This window comes from Apis florea, unplaced genomic scaffold (genome assembly GCF_048593485.1).
Source record: "Apis florea isolate Af1SG1 unplaced genomic scaffold, ASM4859348v1 contig_2350_pilon, whole genome shotgun sequence".
NCBI classification, from domain to species: Eukaryota; Metazoa; Arthropoda; class Insecta; order Hymenoptera; family Apidae; genus Apis; species Apis florea.
In genome coordinates, this window is record NW_028256565.1 from 853989 (window position 1) to 867248 (window position 13260).

At 29.4% G+C, this 13260-nt stretch overlaps 2 protein-coding genes and 2 long non-coding RNA genes across 5 annotated transcripts in view; 3 read left to right on the forward strand and 1 right to left on the reverse strand.

The window, feature by feature from the left end:
* Nucleotides 1-343: 343 nt before the first annotated feature.
* On the forward strand, nt 344-1174 carry LOC147658079 (uncharacterized). The gene is made up of 2 exons (XR_015290991.1): nt 344-606; nt 874-1174. It is a non-coding gene; the product is annotated as an uncharacterized LOC147658079 (long non-coding RNA).
* A 1484-nt stretch (nt 1175-2658) lies between these two features.
* On the reverse strand, nt 2659-3882 carry LOC147658080 (uncharacterized). Its single transcript, XR_015290992.1, has 2 exons — nt 3559-3882; nt 2659-3097 (listed from the first exon to the last, which is right to left on the reverse strand). It is a non-coding gene; the product is annotated as an uncharacterized LOC147658080 (long non-coding RNA).
* Nucleotides 3883-5375: 1493 nt separating this feature from the next.
* Nucleotides 5376-9168, forward strand: Mcm7 (minichromosome maintenance 7). Its single transcript, XM_086904284.1, has 10 exons — nt 5376-5568; nt 5678-5886; nt 6530-6693; nt 6782-6962; nt 7024-7161; nt 7250-7435; nt 7516-7729; nt 7816-8293; nt 8360-8511; nt 8629-9168. The coding sequence occupies exons 1-10, from the start codon at nt 5529-5531 to the stop codon at nt 9042-9044; spliced, it is 2178 nt and encodes a 725-aa protein (XP_086760410.1). The 5' UTR covers nt 5376-5528; the 3' UTR covers nt 9045-9168.
* Nucleotides 9169-9442: 274 nt separating this feature from the next.
* Nucleotides 9443-13260, forward strand: part of dally (division abnormally delayed protein) — a 90400-nt gene continuing 86582 nt past the window's right edge. The window contains exon 1 of one of the 2 annotated variants that reach the window (XM_003696322.4): nt 9443-10299. In XM_003696322.4, the coding sequence (XP_003696370.1) occupies nt 10065-10299 (235 nt within the window). In that variant the 5' untranslated portion in view covers nt 9443-10064. The remainder of the gene's footprint in view (nt 10300-13260) is intronic. The other variant, XM_086904285.1, reaches the window with a different exon arrangement.

A 13260-nucleotide genomic window follows, 5' to 3' on the forward strand; every position in this document is an offset into this window, starting at 1 on the left:
CAATTGGAACAGACGGTATCCAAAAAAAAAATAGACCTACCCGAAAAAGAGGTAGACGTGCTAATCATCGCCTATCCTCTTTTGAAGCTAAACAAATCCAATCCCTTCACCAATCCCTAGCTAAACTTATAAACTAAGCTAAGCCCTAGCTAAATTAAATTTCTGATAGGCAGGATTTATAAACTGTGTAATCGTTTGATTTATATGTTATTCAATGGCATACTTCTTAATAAAAGAAGGGCCTGTGAATAGCGGAACGATATTAGTTAACTAAAAGAAAACAATATAACCCTATCATCCTAAGATATGCTCATTTGGTAACATTGCACGTCTCGTCCAATACGTCGTCACGAGGATAAATGGAATTCCTCTACTCCCGTCATCACGATCATAGAGGAAGGTATTAATGAAATAGAATATAAACATTGAAGTTACTATTCCATTTATGTATTGCGAAAATAGCAGACGAAACAAAGCTTCGAAACTACGTTTCTTTGCGATGCAGAGAAACTATGTTTGTTTTGCTTCCGTTCACATCTACAGTCGCAAAAGAACCCTAATAGGTTACAAATTTTACACGTGTGATCTCCTTAAACCATAAAAAAGGTACTTAAAGGAAATGACAGAATCACCGAATCTATCAAATCACCGTGTAAAATGGATCTTGTAAGAGATGTGCACGTAACGGAAATCCTCTGATTCAAAAGAATCGGATTATTTCCAAACGCAGCACAAATTATATCTTCTTGATCGTAAAGCATTAGAAAAAGATACAAAAATCTTGTTCGATTTGACTATGTCAAAAGAACATGAAATTTATAACTATTTCCATTTGACTTTACTATCATTAAGTATATAATTTTCATCTTACAGACGTTCAGACAGAAGGAAAGAAAAAAAGGGAAAGGGGACTTACGATTGTCCGAGATTACAAAGAAACCAAACTGCACCACGCGGAAGACGCGGAAGACCTGAAAAACACTAACATATGAAACGAAACGATTACACGAGAGTCCAGCTTGAACATGATATTACGAATTAAAATAAAATTTTGAGAAATGGAAAGAATGATGAAAACATGGATTACAAGATCGAAATTTAGAATAAAATTAAAAGTTATTAACAAGAATGAAACGACAAGAGAACTTCACTTCGCGAACGTTCAAGCTAAACTGAAATGACGCAGCCAAATAGTCTACTACGTACGTCGATTGTGCTGCCACCGGAAATCGTTTTTTCTACCGTTAACATAATTTGTATTTAATACTTATCCTAATAATTATTGAATTAAAATAAAATTATAAAAATAAAATATTAAGACGTTTTTATTTCATTCACAATATAAATGTGTTTATAATTTTATCAAGTTAAAAGAACAAAGGAATAATTTTACCGCCAAAGGAAATTATTCGTTTCATTTCTTGACAAAAGCGACATCTATAACTACTGCGTTGTTAAGTAAATATCGTTATCCCTACCACTTTCTTGGAAATTTCTTTCTAAATGTGCGTATATGTCCTATCGTAAAATTTCAAATACCATTTTCTATGTATTCAACATAAACAGACTAAATGTCCTGTTCAGGATATTTTTTCATTGTTTTTCTTTCTATTTTATGCTAACAAAATTCTATATAGAAACTGCTTGTTGGTTTGTTATTGCTATTTTACAAAAAAAAATGAAAAATATAAACAATTGATATTATTATTTTTAGAAGTATTGATCGTTAAATTTTTTTCAGTTTTTCAATCTTTTTTTTGTTATTATTAAAAGAATGTTAGGATTTTATTATTATAATTTATATATTATCAATATTTCAAAATTATATTGGAAATTTTTATAAATTAAAACGATATAGTTATTATTAGACATATTAGACAAGAATCTAGAAAATTTTGAGATGTTAATATATATGTATATTATTCATCTAATCGTTCCTTTATTATTCCTATTTAAAATAAAAGAATAAAATTTTGTAAAAAAAAAAAAAAAATATATTAAAATTCGAATTTATATATAAATTTATTTAGAATCATATTTCAATTATACTGATACATTTACATTACATTATATACGTATGTAAATAATATGATCTATTACTTTCATCAATGCATTTACGAATATCTTTCAAAAATTTTAATAAATTATCAATGAAATTCTAAAAAAATTTATTTTATTATAAAATTAAAAATAAAATTAATAAAATTAAAAATATACATGGAAAAAAAATTAATTTGATTATAATTTTAAAATAAACATAAATTGCAAATATGATTTTTAATATTGTAATCATGTATTTAAATAAGTATAAGAAGTTCATCATATTCGGAATTCTTTCTTAAATATAAATAAAAAAAGATAAAAGGAAATGAAAAGATAAAATATCCTGAACAGGACATTTAGTCTGTTTATGTTGAATACATAGAAAATGGTATTTGAAATTTTACGATAGGACATATACGCACATTTAGAAAGAAATTTCCAAGAAAGTGGTAGGGATAACGATATTTACTTAACAACGCAGTAGTTATAGATGTCGCTTTTGTCAAGAAATGAAACGAATAATTTCCTTTGGCGGTAAAATTATTCCTTTGTTCTTTTAACTTGATAAAATTATAAACACATTTATATTGTGAATGAAATAAAAACGTCTTAATATTTTATTTTTATAATTTTATTTTAATTCAATAATTATTAGGATAAGTATTAAATACAAATTATGTTAACGGTAGAAAAAACGATTTCCGGTGGCAGCACAATCGACGTACGTAGTAGACTATTTGGCTGCGTCATTTCAGTTTAGCTTGAACGTTCGCGAAGTGAAGTTCTCTTGTCGTTTCATTCTTGTTAATAACTTTTAATTTTATTCTAAATTTCGATCTTGTAATCCATGTTTTCATCATTCTTTCCATTTCTCAAAATTTTATTTTAATTCGTAATATCATGTTCAAGCTGGACTCTCGTGTAATCGTTTCGTTTCATATGTTAGTGTTTTTCAGGTCTTCCGCGTCTTCCGCGTGGTGCAGTTTGGTTTCTTTGTAATCTCGGACAATCGTAAGTCCCCTTTCCCTTTTTTTCTTTCCTTCTGTCTGAACGTCTGTAAGATGAAAATTATATACTTAATGAAAGTAAAGTCAAATGGAAATAGTTATAAATTTCATGTTCTTTTGACATAGTCAAATCGAACAAGATTTTTGTATCTTTTTCTAATGCTTTACGATCAAGAAGATATAATTTGTGCTGCGTTTGGAAATAATCCGATTCTTTTGAATCAGAGGATTTCCGTTACGTGCACATCTCTTACAAGACCCATTTTACACGGTGATTGATAGATTTGGTGATTCTGTCATTTCCTTTTTTCTGGTTTAAGGAGATCACACGTGTAAAATTTGTAACCTATTAGGGTTCTTTTGCGATTGTAAATGTAAACGGAAGCAAAACAAACATAGTTTCTCTGCATCGCAAAGAAACGCAGTTTCGAAGCTTTGTTTCATTTTCAATATTCGCAATGCGTAAATGGAATAGTAACTTCAATGTTTATATTCTATTTCGTTACACCTTCCTCTATGATCGTGATGACGGGAGTAGAGGAATTCCATTTATCCACGTGACGACGTATTGGACGAGACGTGCAATGTTACCAAATGAGCATATCTTAGGATGATAGGGTTATATTGTTTTCTTTTAGTTAACTAATATCGTTCCGCTATTCACAGGCCCTTCTTTTATTAAGAAGTATGCCATTGAATAACATATAAATCAAACGATTACACAGTTTATAAATCCTGCCTATCAGAAATTTAATTTAGCTAGGGCTTAGCTTAGTTTATAAGTTTAGCTAGGGATTGGTGAAGGGTTTAGCTTCAAAAGAGGATAGGCGATGATTAGCACGTCTACCTCTTTTTCGGGTAGGTCTATTTTTTTTTTGGATACCGTCTGTTCCAATTGGAATAAACGGTTGATGTACTGCGATGATGTCTACCGCAGTTTAAAATTTGTGAAGGAAGGGTGGATGGGCCCGTGGAGATAGGGCGAGTCACCATTTGCAGCAACCTCCTCGTGGTGTGACTTGGGAAATTTGTATTACAATGTATGCAAGTAAAACAAATTTGCTAATGGCTGCAATTATTGTAAATTTTCTGTATTAATAAAAAGATAATATTTTTGAGAATAAACTTGTTGATATCTGTTATTTTGTTTGTTTTTTCGTATTCATCCGATATTTCATCATTTTCATTCCCTTCCAAATTCTTAAATATATATTTTTATATTTAATTTATCGAGTAGATATATTTACATTTTTCTCGTTTTTAATCGAATAGTTAATTAAGTTTTAATAAAATGAAATGCCATATCTTTAATCTGAATTCTTTATTGTTTCTATATTATTTCCCTAATTTTTATACATTTCTTTAATAAAATCGAAAAATTAATTGAAGAAATATAAAATAATTGTTTTATTTAAAATCGTATAATTTTTGCTTCCTTTGAAATCAAAAATTTAAGTTAATTTATGGAAAATTACTTGACGAAAAATGAATATGTATATACGTGCAGTAATAGAAACAATAATGTTAATAATTATCATGTAATATCAAAATATGGAATAAAAAATATGAACTATCTATTTAAAATTTTTTAATTGTTTCACAATAATTATGATGTAATAAACGAAAAAGAATTAGTAAAAAATATTTGCTATATAAATTATAATATTGATATTATAAAATGCTAAATAAATTATAATATTACCATGCCTTTATTTATGTGATTTACCATGACACGTGCCTATTAAATACGTTTCATAAAATTGTGAGAAAAGGCACGAATCTGAAACTAGTAATTTCTAATAAATTGATAATATTTCTAATAAAATATATCAAGATGTGAATCTACTGTATTCAATCTACTTCATTTATAAGTAAAATATTTAACTATCAATGTATAAATTTAGTTAAACTTGATAATATATTTTTTAATTAGATAATTAAATGCTATTATGATACAATACGTTTAATTTAAATATTTTATATTATAAATTTTATGTTATATATTTTATATTATAAATTCAATGTTGAAATAAAAATAAATTTTTATATATAATAATACTATAATAAATAAAATTATTTTCGATTGTAAATATGTAAAAATATATTACAAAGATAAAATTTAAAAATTAGTATATTAAGGAATATTAAAAATTTTTGAACAGTAATATGAACTATCTAAATAATTTACAATTGTTTATATTTATTATTTAATATAAATTATAAATTTTAAAAATGTAATATAATTTGCATATTGAAATATAAATTGTGTATTATTTACATTATATTTTTATTAAAATGTTCTATATTTTTGAATTATAAAAAAGCGAATTATCGATATTATAGCTTGTAATCTTTCCGGCACGATTTAGGCGGGAAGATTACTTCAAGAATTATTACATGTGGTTAATATTGTATGTGAGAAAATAAATCTGTATAAAGTTTACGTTTGAAAATATTTGTGAAAATAAATTTGAAAAAATGCCACCAAAAATATCAAGAGATTATACAAAAGATAGGGGTGAGTATATTTTATTGAATCATAATGACATTATATAACCACTAAGATTTAAATTGTAATTTTATTGTGTTTAATATAATGAATTATTTAATTTTATTTATTTTATTAGAGAAATTAAAAACTTTTTTGACGGAATTTGTAACAATGGATGATCTAACTGATGAAAAAGTATTTAAATATAGAAAACAACTAACTAATATTGCTCATCGTGAACAAGTAGATTTAACAATAGAATTAGATGATGTACATGAATTTGATGATGAATTAGCAATGTGTATTGTAAATAATACTAGAAGATATGTTAATTTACTTTTGGAGGTAAGTTATATTTATATTATATATAATATATAAAAATATTAACATATTTATAGTTTAAATTTATTTTTTTTTCATATATTCCAAATGACGATATCATTTCATTTATATTTTAGCAAACATAATTGTACATTTATAGCTATGAAGACAAAAAAATTAAGATAAAAACTATTGTATTATTTTAAACAATATCTGGTTTATCAAAAAATCTGGTATTATGTCTTCATATTAGTAACGTATTACTTTCGTTATATTTTTTCTTATTGTATTTTATTTTATTAAATTAATGCTTGATAATTGTACTATTTTATTTAATTGCATTTCTTATATATAAATAATACTTGTAATTCATTTATCTATATACAAATTTTAAACATAAAATTTTGTTTTTAAATCAGAAATTTAAATTTGAATAACTTTTAATTTTTTTCTCTTAATTCTTTTTTTCCAGTAGATTATGAATGTGTTAATTTATCTTATATTTATCTTTATATATATATATATATATATATATATATATAGTTATATTTATTTTTTTAACATATATTATATTTAACATATATTTCTTTAATATATAATAGTTAAAATAAATTTTTATTTATTATATTGATTGAAATGATTGATATTTACATTTACTTTTATTTAGCTTATTCAAGAAATGCTACCTGATTTTAAAGAAAGACATATACCTCCAAAAGATGCTCTGGATGTATACATTGAACATAGATTATTAATGGAGAGTCGTAATCGACATCTTGGAGAACAACGTGATCCAAGAAATAAATATGCTCCAGAACTTATGAGACGCTTGTATATAATTTTAATATTTTAATTTTTGTTTTCATATGCAAATATAAATTTATATATATAATACAAATAAATTTTATGAATATTTCAGTGAAGTATATTTTAAAGATTTTGATACAACAAAAGCATATTCTGTAAGAGATATAAAAGCTGATAAAATTGGAAAATTAATTACGGTGCGGGGTATAGTAACAAGAAGTAGTGATGTAATGCCTTTGCTTGTTGTTGCTACATATACATGTGATCAATGTGGTGCTGAAACATTCCAACCAGTAAGAAATGAATATTTTCATACACAATGGATTGAAAGTCTAATTAAATTAAAATTTTTAGGTTCAATCTCTTAAATATATGCCATTACGAGAATGTCCCAGTGATGATTGTCGTATAAATAAATCTGGTGGTGTATTAGATATGCAAACAAGAGGATCAAAATTTGTGAAATTTCAAGAAATAAAAATACAAGAACATGTATGTTTTATACATATATAAGTTTTTTATATTAATCCTTAATAATAATTTTTTTTATTTATAATAACATTATTTTAATAATTTTAAGAGTGATCAAGTTCCTGTAGGTCATATTCCAAGAGCATTGACAATATACTGCAGAGGTGAAACAACAAGAAAATGTTTACCTGGAGATCATGTACTTATTACGGGTATATTTTTACCTATTATAAAATCTGGTTTTAATGCTCGAGTGGGTGCAGCTCTTTTGAATGAAACATATTTAGATGCACATGTATGAAATTGATCATTTTAATAAATTTGTAATACATTATTAATATTTAATATATAAATAATCATTTATATATTTTGTAGAGAATCGTTCGTCTTATTAATTCGCAAAGCTCTGATGATAATGACACGATATTAAAAGATGAGGAATTATCTTTATTTATGGAGGATGATTTTTATGGTAAATTAGCTCGTTCTATCGCTCCAGAAATTTATGGACTTGAAGATGTTAAAAAAGCCCTCTTGTTACTCTTAGTTGGTGGTACAGATAAACACAAAGATGATATTAAAATTAGAGGTTTGTTTTATACATTCATGAATATTATTTATATCTATATATTTTCTTTTTTACTATTTATTATTTATTATATTTATTATTTGCAGGTAACATTAATATTTGTTTAATGGGTGATCCCGGAGTTGCTAAATCTCAATTACTTTCATTTATAACAAGATTGGCACCTCGTTCTCAATATACGACAGGCAGAGGATCTTCCGGAGTAGGTTTAACCGCTTCGGTTATGAAAGATCCTTTAACTGGTCAAATGATGCTCGAAGGAGGAGCTTTAGTATTATCCGATCAAGGCGTTTGTTGTATAGATGAATTTGATAAAATGGCAGATGCTGATCGAACTGCTATTCACGAAGTGATGGAACAACAAACTATATCAATTGCCAAAGCAGGCATTACAACTCGTTTGAATGCAAGAGTTTCAATATTAGCCGCAGCAAATCCTGCTTACGGTAGATATAATCCTAAAAGAACAATTGAACAGAATATTCAGTTACCTGCTGCTTTATTATCACGATTTGATTTACTGTGGTTAATTCAGGATCGAGCAGATCGTAATAATGACTTAAAGTTAGTATTTATAGAAATTTTACTCATAATTATAATTATAATAATTTTATTAATATATTTTTACAGAATGGCTCAACATATAACTTACGTTCATCAACATTGTATACAACCACCGATGCAATCGCAAGCTTTGGATATGAATTTAATGAGAAGATATATTACTTTATGTAAAACAAAACAGCCCGTTATTCCAGAAGAGTTGACCGATTACATAGTTGGTAAGAATTTCATTAACTTTTTCTTATTTTATTTTATTTTATTTTTTTTTATATAATATCTATATAATATTTTTTTCTATATGTATAATTATATTTTTATACAATGATTATTTTCAGAGTCTTATGTAGAAATGAGAAGAGCAGCTCGCAATGGTGAAGATAAAACTTTTACATCTGCGCGTAATTTACTAGCATTATTACGTTTGTCGACTGCATTGGCACGTTTAAGATTATCAGATATTGTCGAAAAAGCGGATATCATCGAGGCGAATAGATTAATAGAGATGTCTAAGCATTCTATCAATTATTCCGAAAGATTACTAACAAATGTCCAACAGAATCCAATAAATCGAATCTTTCATCTTATTAGAGAATTAGCGGGTGATAAGAAAACTGTTAAAGTATCAGATATATTAGAACGATGTACTAATAAAGGATTTAAACCTGATGAAATTAACGATTGTATTGAAGAATACGAGGCATTGAATGTGTGGCAAGTGAATCAAACAAGAACACAAATTACTTTTATCTAAATATTTCGTTTCTCGTATTTAATGTATTGAATGCATTATTTTTTATACTTTGATATGTAATTTCAAAAGTATTTTTCTATATTTTGACTTATTATTATAAATAAATTATATATTTCTTACATTACAACGCGATACATTGATATATGATGGTGAATTTATTCAGTTGTGTATTTTTATATATTAATAATTTTATTTTAAATTATAATGGAATCAACGCCAAAGAAGATAATAGCTGGTGGCGACACGCAACGTCTTTGGAAAGCATCAAAAGTATCATTTGGGTAGGTAAGTAAGCAAGTATATATCTACTAGGTAGGCAACTAGTTCGGAGTGGTTTGAAAGTTAGGTGGGAGAAGGTATAGGGTAGCGACGAATCGGAACGAGCGTAGTGGGAGAGTGTCAGTCGGTCGAATACGCGGTGCCGCTCTCGGCACTTCAGTCGCATCGAGCTACTCGTGGAACGCGTGTCGTGTTGTGCATGCATGCATGCTTGCGTGCGGTTAAACGTGCGTGCATGTGTGTGCTTATTATTGTGGTGTACCCGGAGTGGTCGCGTGTGCATGTGTGCGGGTCATAACACGGTGTTGCGCGGTCTCGACAGTGCATGTCGTGATTACTATAGCCATCGTCTCGTCCGTCCGTCCATCGCGATCACGCCAAATGCACGTCTCGCGCTTCTCGAGATCTTGCAGTAACACCCGTGGTTGTTGCTGTGCCGTTTGACAGCGCGGCCGATTCGAAGAACGAAGAGGAAAGGGGAAGGAAGCCGCGTCTAGTCCCGCGGTTGATGACTCTTCGAACGATCGTACCGAATACGCGACAACGAAGGAGGAGAAAGAGGAATTGAATCGTCTCGTTGCTCGTGCTGCGTCTCTTTTTCTCTGTTCTTCTTACGCTTCACAGCACGATTTACGGAACTTATCACCAATCTTTTTCGCATAGTTTCCGCTCCGGTTTCTCTTTCTTTCGCTTTTGCTTTTCTTTACCGATTCATCTCGCCGATTTGGCCATTTTGCCAAAATGAAAATAATTCAGAGGTATCGTCGTGCGATTCTGGCACCTGTATCGATCGTGATATTATTATGCGGTTGTACCGATCTCGTGTCATCTCGATCGCCTCGTTTTGCCGAACATCCAAAAAATGATACCGAGTTCGTGTCCGTTGATTGTGAACGTGTTAAGCCGTTTTTCGAGAGCAAAAATATCACGATTTTGGTTGATACGAAGCAAGCTACTGCAGAAGACATTGCAAAAAGTAAGTGATTAGTTTGATTATTTTGATAATAATTTTTCGATAATTTGCTTATACCAATTATGTCTGTAATTTACAATTTAATATCGAGTCGAATCAAAAAAACCGAATTCAGAAAACTATTCTCATTTTAAACCAATCTTGTTGAACTTAAAAGTCATATTTAATTTCTATTGGTCGAGAATTTCGCAAATGAGTAAAACTTGGCGTAGCAGGTACTTTGCGATTCGTTGGAGGAAATGATCTAAAAGACTTGATTATAGTCGGTTGACTCTAATTATGAAGTTTTATTTGGTAGTCCTCGAAAAGTCGTTACATTAAATGACACTTAATGTTATTACATCAAATAACACTTGAGTACTTCTTGTAAAAACCTGTTTCAATTGTCGTGAGAGCGATAAATCTTACATCATAGGTATCTTTTATGGTATGTTTCTTACCGACACAGTCTGATAAATGATGTCCGTTTATAGAGAAACTTTTCGCGCGCTTATATGCAATTTCCTTTAAAAGTTATGTCGATATTTAGGTTATTCAAAAAACTTGATTGCATTCCTTTAAGCATAAATAAATTTCAAATATGTTTCAATGTTATAAAATTTATTACAACCTTCAATTGGTTTTTTATATTTAAGAAAATATTCGATTGTTAATAAAAAATGATTGACTTTTTATATGTACATATAAAATTATTCAACGTCAGATAATTGTGAACGTATCATTAAATAATCATATTATATTAATTATTATTAGCTTACCGTATAACGTAAGCTAAGTTAATAAATAATTGAATTTCCAAAAAAAATAGAAACAAATTTTTATGTAAATTTTCTTGTAACTGTAAAAATATAAAATACGCTTACGTATTTGTCTCTTTATTAAATTTCGGTCAAGAAAAGAAAATGAGATTTTCGAATATAATTGATACAAAATCCGCACAGTCACACGTAACGTGTTCAAGGTAAAACCAAACCGATACCGCAATATGTGGCGAAGTGGTTAAAGATCTCGTTTATTCATCCCAAATTATTCTCGAGCAATACGGAAGTGGACATTAATTGTTAACGCGTAAATCAGCGTTACATAAGGGCATGATTTATATCATTCAAATGATATTATCCGGAAAAACAATCGCGTGTCGATTCTCGATATGTTGTATGCTACGTTTTTCGTCCGGAGGGCTGAATGAACGAATTACTCCTCCTCCTCTCTCTCTCTCTCTCTCTCTCTCTCTCTCTCTCTCTCTCTGGACTATCGTATTCTAACCCACTTTACACGATTGTAACCACTCGTCGAATCGAGGCCGAAGGGTCGCTGATATAGCTTCCGGTTTTATGCACTTCCCTGCGTCAAGTGCCGTACATCACACCTAACGGAGAAAATGGAGAGATATAATCGGCTGTTCTACGCGCGGTCTATTCGAGTGCCGTGACGCTAATATTCTTAATTTAAACCGATAAGCGATTTATCGGTTTAAATTAAGAATACTAGCGTCATATGGGATCGCTTCATCACTCTTTTTTGGCGGTTAACTCGATTACGACGGAAGATGCGGAAACGATGCACTTTTCTTATCTGTTCGCGTAATTCTAGAATGTATTATTCTATGATCTTTTTTTTTTTTTTTTTTGATAAATGTAACAAAACACGTTGAAATTGTGAATTTATACGCGTCATAAGAATGAAAAATAATTTTAGAAAATTATTTATATCTCGTCTGGAAAAGATTTATCTTCATCGCAATTTGTGCATTATGGAAAAATCGTATTCGAATATCGATCGGATAATCAAGCTTTTGCTTCAATGGATATTTCCCCGTTTAAATCGTTCGAAGCGTGTAATTAACATGAATTTTTTGCGATTTCATTGATACACAATTTTATTTTTCCAATATTTTTATCGTTTTATTCTTACTTTTACCGCTTCGTTTAAAAATTAACGAACCCGTACAGGGATGAAAAAGTGAAGGTAACTTTTACACTTTCGCAGCCGACCTCTGCTTATTGACATGAAATTGATGCGCGTTGTTCACATCTCGGTGAACGCAATAATAAACTTTGGAGGATGGTAGTATCGGCCAATTTGACAAGTGCATGTTTCATGTTTTTGCTTTTTAAAGAAGGCGTCGAGTATGTGTACGTTTAACGCAAATATTAGGTTTCACCGGTGTGGCTTGTGAAAGAGGAAAATATTGAAAGACAAGAGGCAGGCCAATTTTCTTACTTTAACATGTTTCTTCGAACATATTTACGGTAAATACAAAATATACTTATAGAAATTTTATTAAAAGATGTTCTTAGGTAATAGGGAACAAAATTTTTTTCTAATTATTTGAATTAATTTTTCACAACAAGATATTTCCAAAAATTCACTTAATATTTACGTAGAGATTTATACGATGATAATAAACCACCAAATATGTATCCTTTTAAAAATAGACTCTTTTTAAGACCTTTTCATTTAGAAATAGACCATTTAAAAATAAACTCTAACTCCTAATTGTAAACGAGAGAGAGGTTAGGTTTACCATAAAAAATTGTTTGAAAAAAAATTGGATATATCGAAAGGTTACTTCGTTGTTGGATAGGTACATCTTACTTTACAAAAAAAAAAAAACTTGGAAAAAAATTGCCATACGTTGAGAGAACGAAAGCTTGTTGGTAGGCTCGCGCGTCACACCCCCCGACAACGCATCGTAAACCGTTCGAGAGATATTCTCGGTGTCGGTCCTTTTTTCCCTCCTTTTCTATCTTTACCACTATTCGTGGCGCTTCCGCCATTTCGAACGATTCAAGATGGAACTCGTCGTACAGGTACAAGGATTCTTGCTCCCGCGCGACATTAACTGAGCCGATGTATAGCGCGTATATATACGTATAGTCTGTCCTAAGTATAGTCTGTGCCCAGTGAAACTGGTAAATGTATACGTCTCTTCTACTTTGTAACAGGTTAGCATCGAATATC

Excerpts from the sequence above, each read along its gene's own strand:
- Mcm7 (XM_086904284.1), top strand. The coding sequence starts at position 5,529 with ATGCCACCAAAAATATCAAGAGATTATACAAAAGATAGGG. Across the intron at positions 6,963-7,023 it reads GTGCTGAAACATTCCAACCA|GTTCAATCTCTTAAATATAT; the intron begins GTAAGAAATGAA and ends TAAAATTTTTAG. Across the intron at positions 8,512-8,628 it reads GTTGACCGATTACATAGTTG|AGTCTTATGTAGAAATGAGA; the intron begins GTAAGAATTTCA and ends GATTATTTTCAG.